The sequence below is a fragment of the Aphelocoma coerulescens genome, chromosome 11 (assembly GCF_041296385.1).
Source record: "Aphelocoma coerulescens isolate FSJ_1873_10779 chromosome 11, UR_Acoe_1.0, whole genome shotgun sequence".
In the NCBI taxonomy this organism is placed as follows: Eukaryota; Metazoa; Chordata; class Aves; order Passeriformes; family Corvidae; genus Aphelocoma; species Aphelocoma coerulescens.
Window position 1 is genome coordinate 6,672,981 of NC_091025.1, and position 13,519 is coordinate 6,686,499.

Genomic DNA, 13,519 nt, shown 5'->3' on the forward strand with positions numbered 1-13,519 from the left:
GATACGGGCACAGCCCGAGAGCCCGGAGCCCTCACTTAGCGCTGACCGCGGGGATGACGCGGCCCCGAGCCGATCTCTCATTGGCTGCTGTCTCTGTCCGTCACGCTAAGTCCCGCCTCTCCGCCCATCTCCTGCCGTAGGATTGGGCGTCCCTCACGCGGCGCGTGAAGCCCCAGGGCGCCGCCATGGCTGGGGCCGTTGCCCGGCGGAGGGGCGGTGCGGCGCTGGGCTGTCGCGCATGCGCGGGCCCGGCAGGGGCGCCGCCCCGGGAGCGCGCGGCCGCCTCGGGAGCGCGCCCGGCCCGAGGATGCACCAGGCGGGACAAGCGCGGCGGCACGGCCGGGCACAGGTGAGGGTGGCTCGGACCTCCCGAGTCCCCTGGGCTCCTCCGCTGTTCCGGGGCCGCTGGGCGGCGATGGCGGCGCGGCCCTGCCAGAGGGCGCGGGGCCGGGAGCGGCTGGGAAGGGGCCGGGGGTACCAGCTCCGTGTGGGCCGGTGGGGTGAGGTGAGGTGAGGTGGGGTGGGGCCTGTCCCGTCCAGACCTCTGAAGGGAGGAGGTCAGGTGAGGTGAGGTGAGGCGAGGTGACCCCTGCCCTGTTCCAGAGGTGAGGTGAGGTCAGATGAGCTCTGTCCCGTCCAGCCCTGTGAAGAACCCGCACACGACGAGCAGCTGCCCGAGCCCCGCACCTCCGGGCAGCACAGAGCATCGTGGGCCATGCCAGAGGCATCCCTGGGGCAGCCATGGCCATGCCATGAGCTTTGCATGAAAGCCGGTTTGGTTTCCAGGATTTTCCGACTGCTCCTGTCTCCGGCACGGTCCTCATTGCCACCTTCGACCTCGGGTGGCACCTGTGGGAAGTGTGCCTGGAACGGGGCCTTTGCTGCTGTACGTGCAGACCAGGAAGGACACAATGCTGTGCTGGGCTTGTCTCGAGGTGTGGTGGGAGTTCCTTGAAGCTGTGGACTCGTGGGTTATCACACAACCCGCTGGCACTGCATCAAAAGCACGTTTAGTAAAGAAAGCACGTCACTTTTGCCATCAACATGTGAACCATTTCATACAGAGCCTCAGGTATATTCATGCCAGAGGGCAGAAGTGCTTGCTGGTGTGCTCCTCCACCATGTGCTTCATCTTTCTTGGAACCCAGATGGAACTTTTTAGAATAAGTTGGAGAGTGTGAAAAGCTTTCTCTTTATGCAGCGCCAGTGCTAACCTGGCCAGTACCTTTCTGGACATAGGCTGTTACTCTTTCATATATGACATTCACTATCTTTGGCCGTCTGTAATGGTCTACAGCAGTTTCTGGACCCTGTGATCCTTGTCTGTACTATTTAATTTTTGAGACTTCTGCCTTTGGAGCTCCCAGACTGCTTCAACATGGAATTGAATGCGATCCTTTTGGAACTGTCAGGTTTTATATTGCACTGGGTCACAAAACTTCTTGTTGCTATGTGTATCAAAAGAGTCAAAAAGCTCCTTTCAGTGACTGGGATGGGACTTCAAACTCACTGTGAAATTCAGCAAGAATTGATGTGTTTTGTGGCCACCAAAAAAAGGAATGGTAGAGCTCTTAAGTGGTTCTGTTGGAAAATTTTAGTCAGAATGATGTTGCAAAATTGATTATTTCATCTCTGTTAGATTGATTTTTATCTCCTGACATGCAAGGTATCTGTGGCAGTCTTGTTTCAGTTGCCCATAAAAGCTCTGCCTTTTGGGAGTTCCAGGGGAGGGTTCTTATTAAAGTGTTCATTCCAGTGTTTGACCACTGGGGAGGTTGATGCACTAGGACTTTAATTGGCTCTTAAAAGGCTTTTCATGACTTTTGTAACTAATTTGCTAAGGCTTGTTTGAAGGTTTGAGGCTTGGTGGGTTCTAAAGTAAATATGTAGAAATTGAACCTAGTTCTAAGCTGGTGCTGGTAGCAGTTTCTTTCTCAGAGCTGTTTCCGTGCTCTGCTGAATCCAATTGTGTGTAGTTTTCAGTTCAGTGCTAGATGTGACTTCTGTGCATTCAGTGACCCTCAGTGGATAGACAAGAGTCTCTCTTATCACTCCCTGTAAATGACAAATGTCTGCATTGTCTCATGGCAAGGGCACTTCACAACTTTAAAAAGTCTGCTGCAAGGAGCCACCTCCTTCAGATTGTTTTGATCCTGCCTTCTCTGAGCTCCATTTGATGTGCTCTTTTGTGGTGAAGGACAGTGAAAATTTCGGTTTTCTCCATCCTAAGCCACACTTCACTTTATTACCTGTGATGTCTCTTCCAAACCGAGGAATCTTTCCTTGCTTAGGTCTTCCTTTTCAGAAGATTTTGATGCTTTTGATCACCTCTGCAACACTTCCAGTTCTGTTCCCCCCCACTTAGAGGAGAAGTACCAGATGTGTGCATAGAGCTCCAGACGATGGTGCTCTGGGGACTTACGTGGTGGCACAGTGCTGATCTTTTGGGATGTCTCTTCGTTCTTCCTAAACTGTTAATTACAGCTGCCTCTCCTCAGCGGTGCCTTGTTCAGACACAGAGGGTTTAGGCTGTTTCCTCAGGGTGGCCTGGGCTGGAATCCCTCATCTGCCAGCACTGGAGTGTGTCTGCAGTGTGTGTGTGAAGGGTGGAGTATCCATGTGTACCCCTTTTTCGAAGCTCCCATTATGGGTTCTTCAGCATCTGCTCCAGTTCTGCTTGTGCCCTGTGTGCTCTGTGACTTGCCCTGTGTAATGATTGTCTTTTTGCTGCCTTTCAGCATCCACATCCATCCTGCTGCACCTGCCCTGCCAAACCAGGACTTCCCAGTTGGTGAAAGTCTGGCGGGGGAAGAGGAGGCTGCAGGTGGCTCTCAGGGGAGGGCAGAGAAGTATGTCTTCTGCTCAGGGCCACTCTGGAGAGCCTGGTGGCTGCAATGTTTGGGGGTCTCCAGCCCTGTGGAGCTGTGTCTCCATACCCAGAGAACTGGGGCTGCCTTACTGGAAGTCATTGCTGAAGCTGGGTTGGCCACTTCTTGATTTGTGGTGGTACTAGTGGTGAGCTGGTGACCTGAAGTTCTTGTAGCATCAGGAGCTGGTGCATGGTAGTTAATCACTAGATTTTGTAGGTTTGTGCCACAGGTCCTAGTGATACCAATGTAGAATTATGCTATTTTTTAGGATAGGTGAGTTTAAAATTAATTCCACCTGAGATTTTTTTAAAGATACAGTTGGATGGAAAACAGGAGAGAGTAACACTTAAAATGAGCGACTGTTAGAGAAATCAGCTTGTCTGAGTCTCCTGTTGCACATGCTGTGGTGTGCATTCTTAGAGCATTTTCAATGAATTCAAGCTTTTCTAAACTGTTGTGGTGTTGTGTAACTTGGACATTGTTGAGCACCTCTGTGTGATCTGGTGCAAGCAGGCACACACTCACCTGGTCTCTGTTCCACCTCACTTTGTGTCCCTTCAAATGAAGATGATGCTCTTTCTGCTGTAAGAATTTTTAATTCTTCCAGATCATAAACTGCCAAACAGGTTTGTGGGGACTTCAAGAGTTATGCTTGCTGTCCATCCAGTTGCAAGATTTTATTTTTGTTTGTGTGATTTATATAAAGCAAGCCTGGGTACAAGCCATCCTCCTTGCCAGTATCCCACGATCCCGCCCCTTTATGTAGACTAGTAAATATTTTCAAGATCCTTTTGATCTTTGTCACTGCTAAATGTTGGATAAAAAGCAGTTTATGCCAATGAACTTTGTTCATCCTTATAAAGAATGACAGTGACAGTATCACTGCAAATGCTGCATCACACAGAATAAGGAAAAACACACTGAATTATTTAAGTAAATAATTCATAAGCTGTTTTATAGCATCTGTAAGTATTTGTGCATTTTGGAAGATAAATATTCTCAAGCATTTCTGTTTTCTAGTTTAGTGTCTGTACTACAAAAATACCCAGGAATTCAGTCAGGGTTCAGTTTTATAACAGGTGCTGGGCAGTGTAGGCACCCCCAGAGTAATGAGATGCTGATTACAAACAAAGCATTTGCACTGGCAGTAGTTTCACTTCTGTGCTGGTGCTGCCCAGTGCTGTGTCAGGATTTGCTTTCATGTGTTGTAACTTAATGTGAGTATCTTGGGATGGGGAGATGAGTAACACTCTCTTTCTGAAGCAGGCCATGATTCTTGCTGGTCATAGATGTCTTTTCCAAAGGTGTTGATCTGGTGCAGGTACCAGTTCTCTTTTTAAATACAACCTTTGCTTTTTCATTGTAAGCTTCTAACAAAAACTGAGCTCATCATGTTTTTCTCTAAAAAAATAATTCAAACAAGGTCAAGTGGACGTAGTAGATGACAACTCAGAAAGGCACAGAACAAAAGCTGGATCATAGGTTTCTGTGGTGTCAGAGGTTGAGAAGACTTCTGATGTCTCTCCTTGAAGTTGGTGCTAAAGCAAGTGCTAATGGCAGTTTGGCCAGTTGTGAACAGCAGCTGTGCTAAGGCAGACTGGCAGGTAGGGATCGAAGGAATTGATTTACCAGGAAATACTTGAAAGAACAAAAGGAGTGTGCCTTGACCAAATGTTTGTGTGTAGGGATTATAATAATTCTGTGCAAACCCTGCATTCCTGGAGGTTAAGTGGCATAGGCAGAAGGAGATATTTTTGGCTGTCCTGAGTTAAGTAAAGCTTTCAACTACCCACAGTGGACACAGAGGAGCGCCCTTTTCCTTTCGGAAAGCAGCTTTCTGCGTATTTAAACACTGGCATTTTGTCTCCTTGTAGCCTTCTCCTCCCCAGGCAAAAGAAAGCTCACTGAATCCAGGCTTTCCCTCCAGGACATATTTTCTACATGTTCTCTGGACTGACTTATCTATTTGCCATAAAATTATTAAGGTCCAAGTAGTTGTTTTCAGTTTGTGTATTTAATTTGGAAGAAAGATTTATGTGCCCCAAAGCATGTCTATTATTTCCAACTATTTCAATTGGTCTAATAAAAGATATTACCTCATCTCACAAACCTTTATCTCATTTAGGGACTTACATCATCACAAATAGAGCAGCACTGCTTTTACTGCCGGTGTAACAGACTGTGTCCTGTCCTCTTGGTGCTTCCTGTCACTCCCAGGTTGTGCCTCTCTGTGTCTGGTTTGTCCTGCATTCTTGTGTGTGTTTCTGTCCCCATGTGCTGAGTTTTGAAGCTGAGGAGATGACTTTGTCAAGCTGCTTTCTTACCATTCTTCTGCAACAGGTTTGTTAGACTTGTCCCTTAATACAGTATCTCTACAGATGGCAGCAGCTTTTGGGGGTTTTGGTTTTTGTCATTAGGATGTTTGAGAATGTTGAAAGCCATGAGAAGGACTGAAGGTGGCATTCAGGATAGATGTGTTTAATACCACAATGTGCCTTTTCTTGATAATGACTTACAACTTTTCACATTTTAGGAAGTGTGGATGGAACACCAAGCTGAGGAGCTGAACATTTTATTGAAGGCCTATGAGTAGACCCTGATGCTTGAATGAATGAAGAATGAAAATGCTCCCTGGAGTGGGTGTGTTTGGAACTGGTAGTGCTGCCCGGGTCCTGGTACCCTTGCTGAGGGCAGAAGGCTTCTCCATTGAGGCTCTTTGGGGGAAGACTGAAGAGGAAGCCAAACAGCTGGCAGAGGAAATGAACATCTCCTTCTACACCAGTCGGACTGACGATGTCTTGCTGCATCAGGACGTAGATTTGGTTTGCATCAACATCCCTCCACCACTAACTCGGCAAATCGCTGTGAAGGCTCTAGGTACCTTTTTATCCTTGCAGTTGGACCAAAAATCCGTAGCTCGTTGGCAGACTGAAATTTGAAGCTGTTATCCCAGCACAATTCTGATTGCACCAAAGGGCAAATGCAGTGCTAAAAGTTTCGTGTGGCATTGGTAGTGGCATTTGTGAGAAGAGTTACCTGGGGTTTTTTTTTGTAAAAATACTGTTTATAATTGCTTATAGCTCTGCTTGAACCAATTGGGCTAAAATATCTCATTCTTTTCAGACTGAACTTATGGTAGGGAGTTTATAATAAAAATCAGCTGTATCAGAGATAATAATGAGAGGGTAAAATGGAAATTAAAAATACCCAAAGCAACCAAAAAAAACCCAACCCAACCCCAAACAAAACAACTTGAATTGTTTAATTAATTTCAAGTTCTCTGTACTAGAAAACAGATTTGCCTGCAAGGGGAAGGTTGTTCAGCTCTGATTTGTTTTCCCCACACTTGGAACTTGAAAGCCATTGAAAAAATATTTTTATGCACTCAGTAGAATCTTGTGAATTGGGATCTAAGAGATGCTGTTTTAGCTGCGACCCTGACCGCTACCTGGACCACTCCTGGGACATCCATGGCCATAGCAGGCTGCTGTGATCCCAGGTGGAGGAATCCTACTACATGACACAGGAGGGCAGATGTTGGGGACAACAGGAGGAATCCAGCTAGATGAGAAAGAAGGGATGACACCCCTTGGTGTCTGACTGGTTGGGCAGGGAGATGGGAGCCAACTGCCCAGGCATCCTGACATTTCTTAATTCCCCAGTGTGACTTTGTAGTGTTAATGTCCTCTCCTGTAGTGCAGCGTGGGTGTCGGTTTGCGTGTAATTCTGTAAATAACAAGGGTGATATTTTTACTGTGTTTACAGGAGATACACGAGTTAATTTTAGGACAGGTAATCTCAGACCATGTGAGCCAGGGTGTTGTTGTGCCTCTTTGCTCTACAGTAATTTCTTTTGGAAGTAAACAAGTCCCTGCACAAACATTTGCAATGCCACTTAGATATGCAGAGACAGATTTCAGGCTTTTTTCTTTTCTTTTTAGGTTGTTAGATTTGTTTGTTTACCTCATTAGAGTACTGTCCTTTGAATTTTAAGGTGTTCTGCTTTTTAAATATTTGAACTGTAAGTTAGAATTTATCTCTCCAAATATGCTAAAAGCTCTTTAGAGCACTTGTTAGGTAATATGCATTTCACTAGGTCTTGCAGCTCTTGATGATCAAGTGGGCTAAAAAAGAGAGGATTGAATCTTCTTTGGTGAATTATTAACTAAAAGGGTTTGGGATGCCTTCATGGAAGGCTGGGAACCCATAAGATGGCATTGTCCAAGAGGAGGAAAAGGGCTAAAGCTGGTGCAGAAGTATAGAGATTGTATGTATGCTTGAATGCAAGTTTAGGAAGTGGAAGGCTGAAAAAGCCAGGGAAATGGATGGATGTAGCAGGAAAAGGTAACAATCACTTCCTCTGTCCTGAGATGTTTTGATCTGCAAACTGATGCAGACATCTCAGTGTGATGCTGACCTTGCCTTTCAGATTTCCAGGTTCACCGCAGTGGTATTTGTAAGTCTGCTGCCCAGTATGTTGTGACTTATTTAAAGCCATTGTTGGGTGGTTTCCTGTGCCTGAATGTTCAGAAGGAGCACAGAACCAGGGTAGAACCAACTGCTTTGGAAGTTGGGGTTGATACAGTGATGGTTATAATCAGAGAATTATTGGCTGTGAATTGTTTATAACAGATCGGTGTTTACTCACCAAGAGACTGGGCTTTAGGAAATGTCAGATGTGGTGCAGTAATAACAGTCTTGTGTGTTGTGTTTTGTTGGGTTTGGTTTGTTTGTTTTAAAGTGATGACACTTTTATTACTTATTTTTCTACATTTTTCTACTTTTTTTTTAAATTGTGCTTTCATTTTTGTTCCTGGCAAAGAGGAGAAAGAGACCCAGTTTTTCTAGGTGGTGCAGTTTCTTTGCCTAAGTTTCTTACTGACAGACATCCACGAACAAGCCTGGGGACAAAGCAGTGACAAATGGTTTGAGTTCATGAACCAGACAGAACAGATCAAAGCCCAGGGGATAGCTCACATTAAAATGAGTGTAATCTTATGGTTTATCTCCACAACAGGCGAAGCAAGAAGCTCTCCTTAAATTTGTGCTTCTTTTGATCTCAGAGGAACTAAATAAATTTCACCGAATGTCTGTTGTGGTTGTGTCCCACAGTTAAATGCACCCGTCCATGCGTTCATGTCTCCTGGCTGGTGAGGGCCTCAGCTGAAAATTTTGCAGCTGTGGTTTAGGAAAACAATATGGTACAAAGTTCAGGTTATTCATTACCAAAACAATAGTAGCAATCCCAGGGATATAAGTTGCACTACCTTGGAAAACAAAAGGCATGGCCATTACTTTTGTAAGGGACCTTGTAGCCATCTCTGACTTGGCCCTTGTCCTTGCTTCATGGCCATCTCTGTGAGCTTGGGAACAGCTGGAGGGATGTTCCACTGATGGCAACAGCAGGATTATCCCAGAACTGTTACGGTGTTCCCAGGTCTCCATCCTTGGCACTCCAGCAGTGCACGGTGGGCTGTGCTGAGCTGTCAGTGTGCTGCACTGGCTGCCACCCCAAAAAAAGGCATCAACCAGTTTTAGCTCCTCAAGAGGCCTAGGCTGGGCTGCCACAACAGGCACAGCACAGAGCAAGGGCGAGGCTGGGCAGCAGAGCAAGGACAGCCCGGTGTGAGGAGCTGCCTGGCGTGACACGGCTGTCCCCAGGCTTGGCCCTCTCTGCTCTCAGTCCCCCCTGCAGGGACCCGGGGCTGTGTGGGTGGGGGAGCAGCACCAGCAGAGCACGGGCTGCAGAGCTGTACCCTGGGTGTACATGGAGCGAGAGTCACTTTGGTTTTCTGCAGGCTTTGAGGCTGCGGATCCGCTCGGGATGCTGTGAGCACCCTTTTGCTTTTTCTGGTGGTGTTTTACTGTAACCTGCCTTGGAGACAAGTGCCATTTAAACAAGGCAGATCAACTGGGACTGAAGCAGCTCCAGATGCTTGTCCAGGTGCTTCAGCTAGCCCTGCAAAGTACTGAACCAAGTGCTGTGCCTCACCTTGGCAGCAGGACTGGGGACAGGGGAGTTAGAAATGGTCCCTGAAATGGGGGGTTACCAATGGACAGCCAGGGTGTCTACTGGGAGTTTGACCTTACCCTTTGTTCATTAAAGCTGCTGTAGACTCGTATCGATTTAGGGGATTTCACACTTGTCTTCTCATTTTCTGACCGGATTTCGCTTGCGTCTATTGTTAGAGGTCCTGGGTCTCCTGTAGGTGTCCTGTGGCTGAGCTGGGCACGGCGCTGTGTCACGGGAGCGCGCTGGTCCCTGAAGGTTCCTGAAGGGCTGTCTGGGTGCAGCCGGGAGGGGGAGCACGGAGAGCGGGAGCCGCAGTGGGAATCTGCCTTCCCTCGCGTGCCGGGGACAGACTGAGGGGCCTGTGCTGGTACCTTCTCACCAGGAGTCGATTAAAAGCTGTTCTGAGCAGGGAGCACAGTCTGCTCCTGGCTAAGGAGGAACTCTCAGAGAGGTGCCTACCACCGTGTGCAGTGATTCCTGCAATTCTTGGGCAGAAACTGTGGTGTGCCATGACGGACCTTCAGGTCTGATATCACCAGTTAGTGTCTGTAATAACCATGTTAGGGATAACGTGGTTATTACACTGAAAATGTTTAGGTAAGTATTTGATCAGAACAGATGTAAAATAGGAAAAAAACAGGAAAACTAAAGCCTTGCCATGAGAAGGGGAATACTAGAAAAGCTCCAAATGTAAGAATTGGTTAAAACTTGTATTGTCATGCTCTTTTGTATTACTTTATTTCTGCTTTAAAGTTAGGGGGGGAAAAAGTATTATTGACTGCCCCAGTTCATTTGGGCTGAGCACGGCTTGGGGGTTCAGCTCCTGTCACAAAGTAACTCAGTCACTTTTTGTCTGATTGTACAAGCAGGCTGTATGTGCAGATCAAAATGATTTGCTTTCTGATTAGAAATGGTTGTTTTAAAACAGTCCACTTGCCAAAACATTATTTCTAATTCTTATGTTCAGTGCTCAGAATCTGTATGTCTTTTATATATAAGTAACTTGTATGTCCCATTTCTAGTAATTAATTTAAAATAATAAATTTATAGTGATGGTGAAATACAAAGTGAAAATCAAATCTCCCCTTCCCTCACCACTTCCCTGCAGGGTACATGACTTTTTTTTTTTTTCTCCTCTGGCTATACAGGTATTTAAATAATTTTGTAACTATAGCACTCATATTGTGTCTTGTTTTGATGCCATGTGATGCCATTTGAACATTTATCTTTCATGATGTAAAAATCCTCTCTATCTGGAGCCTCCCTCTGTGAGAGTTTGTCAGCTCTGCAACTGGAGCATCTTGGAAACAGCATTGAGTCTTTTTTGAGCATTCCTATTTTAGTTCCCAGACCTTTACCTTAGAAATTGCAGCACAAAAGCCCAACTCTTAAAAACACCACTTCTTGAGAGCCTTTGGGGCATCTGAGCATGTTTTGTTCATGTGTGCTAAATACTGTATTTTTTTCATTTGTGCTGCAGGGATAGGGAAGAACGTGCTGTGTGAGAAAGCTGCTACCTCTGTGGATGCCTTCAGGATGGTCACAGCTGCCAGGTATTACCCCAAGCTGATGAGCATCGTTGGCAATGTTCTCCGCTTCCTGCCCGCCTTTGTGAAGATGAAGCAGTTGATAGAGGAGCACTACGTGGGCAATGTCATCATCTGCGACGTGCGAGTCTACGGGGGAAGCCTGCTCAGCCACAAGTACAACTGGATCTGTGACGAGCTCATGGGAGGGGGTGGGCTGCACACGATGGGCACCTACATCATCGACCTCCTGACTCACCTCACCAGCAGGAGGGCAGAGAAGGTCCACGGTTTGCTCAAGACTTTTGTGAAGCAGAACACGGCCATCAGCGGGATCCGCCACGTCACCAGCGATGACTTCTGCGTTTTCCAGATGCTCATGAGCGACGGTGTCTGTTGCACTGTGACTCTCAACTTCAACATGCCTGGATCGTTCATCCATGAGGTCATGATTGTGGGGTCTGCCGGTCGCCTCATAGCTCGTGGGACAGACTTGTACGGGCAGAAGAACACCGCGCTCCAGGAAGAACTACTGTTTACAGACTCTCTGCCTGTCAACAAGGGCCTTCTGGATAAGGGGTTTAAAGACATCCCTCTGCTTTACCTGAAAGGAATGGTGTACATGGTGCAAGCCCTGCGGCAGTCTTTCCAAGACCAGGAAGACCGTCGGACATGGGATCATAAACCTGTGTCTATGGCAGCCTCTTTTGAGGATGGTCTGTACATGCAGAGTGTGGTAGAAGCCATCAAGAAATCGAGTAGGTCAGGTGAGTGGGAGACTGTGGAGGTGATGAATGAGGAACCAGATGCCAACCAGAACCTCTGTGAGGCACTTCAAAGAAATAACTTATGAACTTTCCTGCCTTGGAAAATAGGACAATAAACACTTCTGGCTGTAATGTAAAAAAAACCCTGTTTTTAAGATATGTAGATTCTTATTTAATAGCCTGAGTTTCTTGGTTTTTTTAAACATGTAAAATATGTTCTGATAGGAACAGTTCTGGTTTAAATTGTTTAAAGAGTTTTAAATGTTTCTGTTTTTTGCAAACATTTAATTTTTATCTTGGAGACTGGTAGGAAAACTTGAATTGCCCTTTGCACTTGCAGTAGCTGAAGTGAATCGTGGGATCTCTGCCATTGTGTGGCTTGGAAATGGGACACAACCCCCATTGCACAGGTTGCTGATTTAACCATGAGAGCACGTAGAGCAAGATCAGGGAGTATCTGTTGTTCAGATGCCTTTTTCTTCTCTCTTGGAGACTGATTTACGTTTTAATCCTCAGTTTGTAAAATTTTATGAAAGAGTTTAGTGATGTAACAGGTCTCTAAACTCCTATAGGACAAAAAGTAGAAGGAATGGATTAAAGTTGGTAACATAAGGATCAGCCTTTTGGCTTCCTGTAAATGTCTTTCAAATTCATTCAAACTGGTGTTTTATTTAAATGATACTATAATTCTCTGTTGTTGGTGTCTTGGCAGGAAAATCTTCAGGAAGTCTGTGATGCATTGAGCTATTCTTCCATATCTGTAGACATTATTCCTTCTACTGAAGAGGCTGCCTGCATCCAGCAGCTGTTTTTCCATAAGCTCTGTGCCTGTCAGTTGTGTTTACTGCCTGGCAGCACCAGTGCCGTGCCTGTGGGGCCACATTCTCATTTCTGTGACTGTTAATAAATAAATGCCTCCCAGGGTCACGGGATTGCCACAGTGTCGTGGGTAACAAAGTTGTACAGCAGTAACCTTTCAGGGACCTGAAAGTGGAAGGAAGGAGGTGTTTCCTACCTCTTGCAGCTCTCTTAACCCGTTGGCTGGGTAACTGTCACACTACACTCATCCTGATAGTTGAGAGAACAGGGACTGAACTGCCGTGGGTAAATGTGCTCCTGATCTCAAACACTGGATGTTAACCCTCTGGCCCAGCCCACCCTCACGCTCTCCTGTAGCTGGTGTCCAGTGGAGAGATTTGTTGGCAGATGATGGGGTGGAAGTTCAGTCCTTTTGAGAAATGTTTCTCTCTGAGGCAGGTATGTGGAAAGGATAGTCTAATTTTACTACGTTTGTGTACTTGAAAGCTTTTTTTTAAATGTATTTCCCACTAAATTGTAACCCTGTGTATTTATGTATATTAACATGCACGCTGCTGTTTCATAAGCTGGACCTTCCTGAAAAGTATCATGTTTTCTACAGAAATAAAAAGTTGTGTTTGATGAGGGAATTCTCTCTGCAGCTGTGTGCTTGTGTTTGATTTGGTCAAGCTAAAACCATCCTACTAAAAGTGGAGACTCAGAGCTGGCACTCAGTACCTGCTGAGCCCTTCCCTACTCAATATAGAAGTTGCCAGAAGACACCAAGTAAGAAGCCAAAATCCCTGCAGTACTGATGGAACCACTTTCCTTGTTTGGTGTGTAAATTAGGTATTCACCTTTGGATATTTACTTTCCAGACTGTCAGAGACAAGTCTACTGCTGTGCTGTTTTAAAGGGTGGGAGCGTGGCTGCTTTTGTGCTCTGTGCAATCTCATCTCTGCTGTGAGCTGTGTGAAGGAAGTGAAGGGAAAGGTTCTTCACCCAGAAGGTGGTTGGGCATTGGAATAGGCTCTCCAGGGAAGTGGTCGTGGCCCCAAGCTTGCCAGAGTTCAAGGAGAATTTGGACAATGCTCTGAGAGGCACAGAGTGGGATTCTTGGGCTTGGCCTGTGCAGGGCCAGAAATTGTACTCGATCCTGCCATAGGTGTGAGCATGTAATGTTATGTGGAGTGTGTGTGCTATGTAAAATGGATGAGATAATGTGTCCTGAGCTGACCTGGAAGTCACCACCTTCATTCAGATAGAAGAGCTCTGACTGTTTTCATGCCATGTTTTGAAGTTGTCCTTCTGGAACTGAGAACCTTCCTTTGTGCCTTTGTCACTAAGTTTGTATTGGGCAGAAAAAATCTAAAGTGCAGCTCCTTCTCTAGGAGAAGGAGGAAGCACAAAACATCTCTAGGTGATCCTAGTGAAGGAAGGAGGGTGCCGAGACTCCTGGGGGCGAAGGAGACACGCCCGCAGATTTGTGCGGAGATGTGAAAAGGGCCTCTCGTGGGCTGGCTACAGCCTGAAGCTGCCCTGCAC

General features: G+C 46.3%; 1 protein-coding gene across 2 annotated transcripts; it reads left to right on the forward strand.

Moving 5' to 3' along the window:
* Window positions 1–225: 225 nt before the first annotated feature.
* On the forward strand, window positions 226–12,624 carry GFOD2 (Gfo/Idh/MocA-like oxidoreductase domain containing 2). 2 transcript variants are annotated; one of them, XM_069026907.1, is made up of 3 exons: window positions 226–349; window positions 5,404–5,747; window positions 10,364–12,624. In XM_069026907.1, exons 2-3 carry the CDS (start codon window positions 5,489–5,491, stop codon window positions 11,260–11,262), a joined length of 1,158 nt encoding a protein of 385 aa, XP_068883008.1. In that variant the 5' UTR covers window positions 226–349; window positions 5,404–5,488; the 3' UTR covers window positions 11,263–12,624. The 2 variants fall into 2 exon arrangements, with proteins under 2 accessions (XP_068883008.1, XP_068883009.1); XM_069026908.1 differs by lacking the exon at window positions 226–349 and adding an exon at window positions 5,019–5,210.
* Window positions 12,625–13,519: the final 895 nt, after the last annotated feature.

Coding starts and splice junctions, on each gene's coding strand:
- GFOD2 (XM_069026907.1), top strand. CDS start 5,489: ATGAAAATGCTCCCTGGAGTGGGTGTGTTTGGAACTGGTAGTGCTGCC. Junction 5,748..10,363: donor AATCGCTGTGAAGGCTCTAG/GTACCTTTTTAT, acceptor TTTGTGCTGCAG/GGATAGGGAAGAACGTGCTG.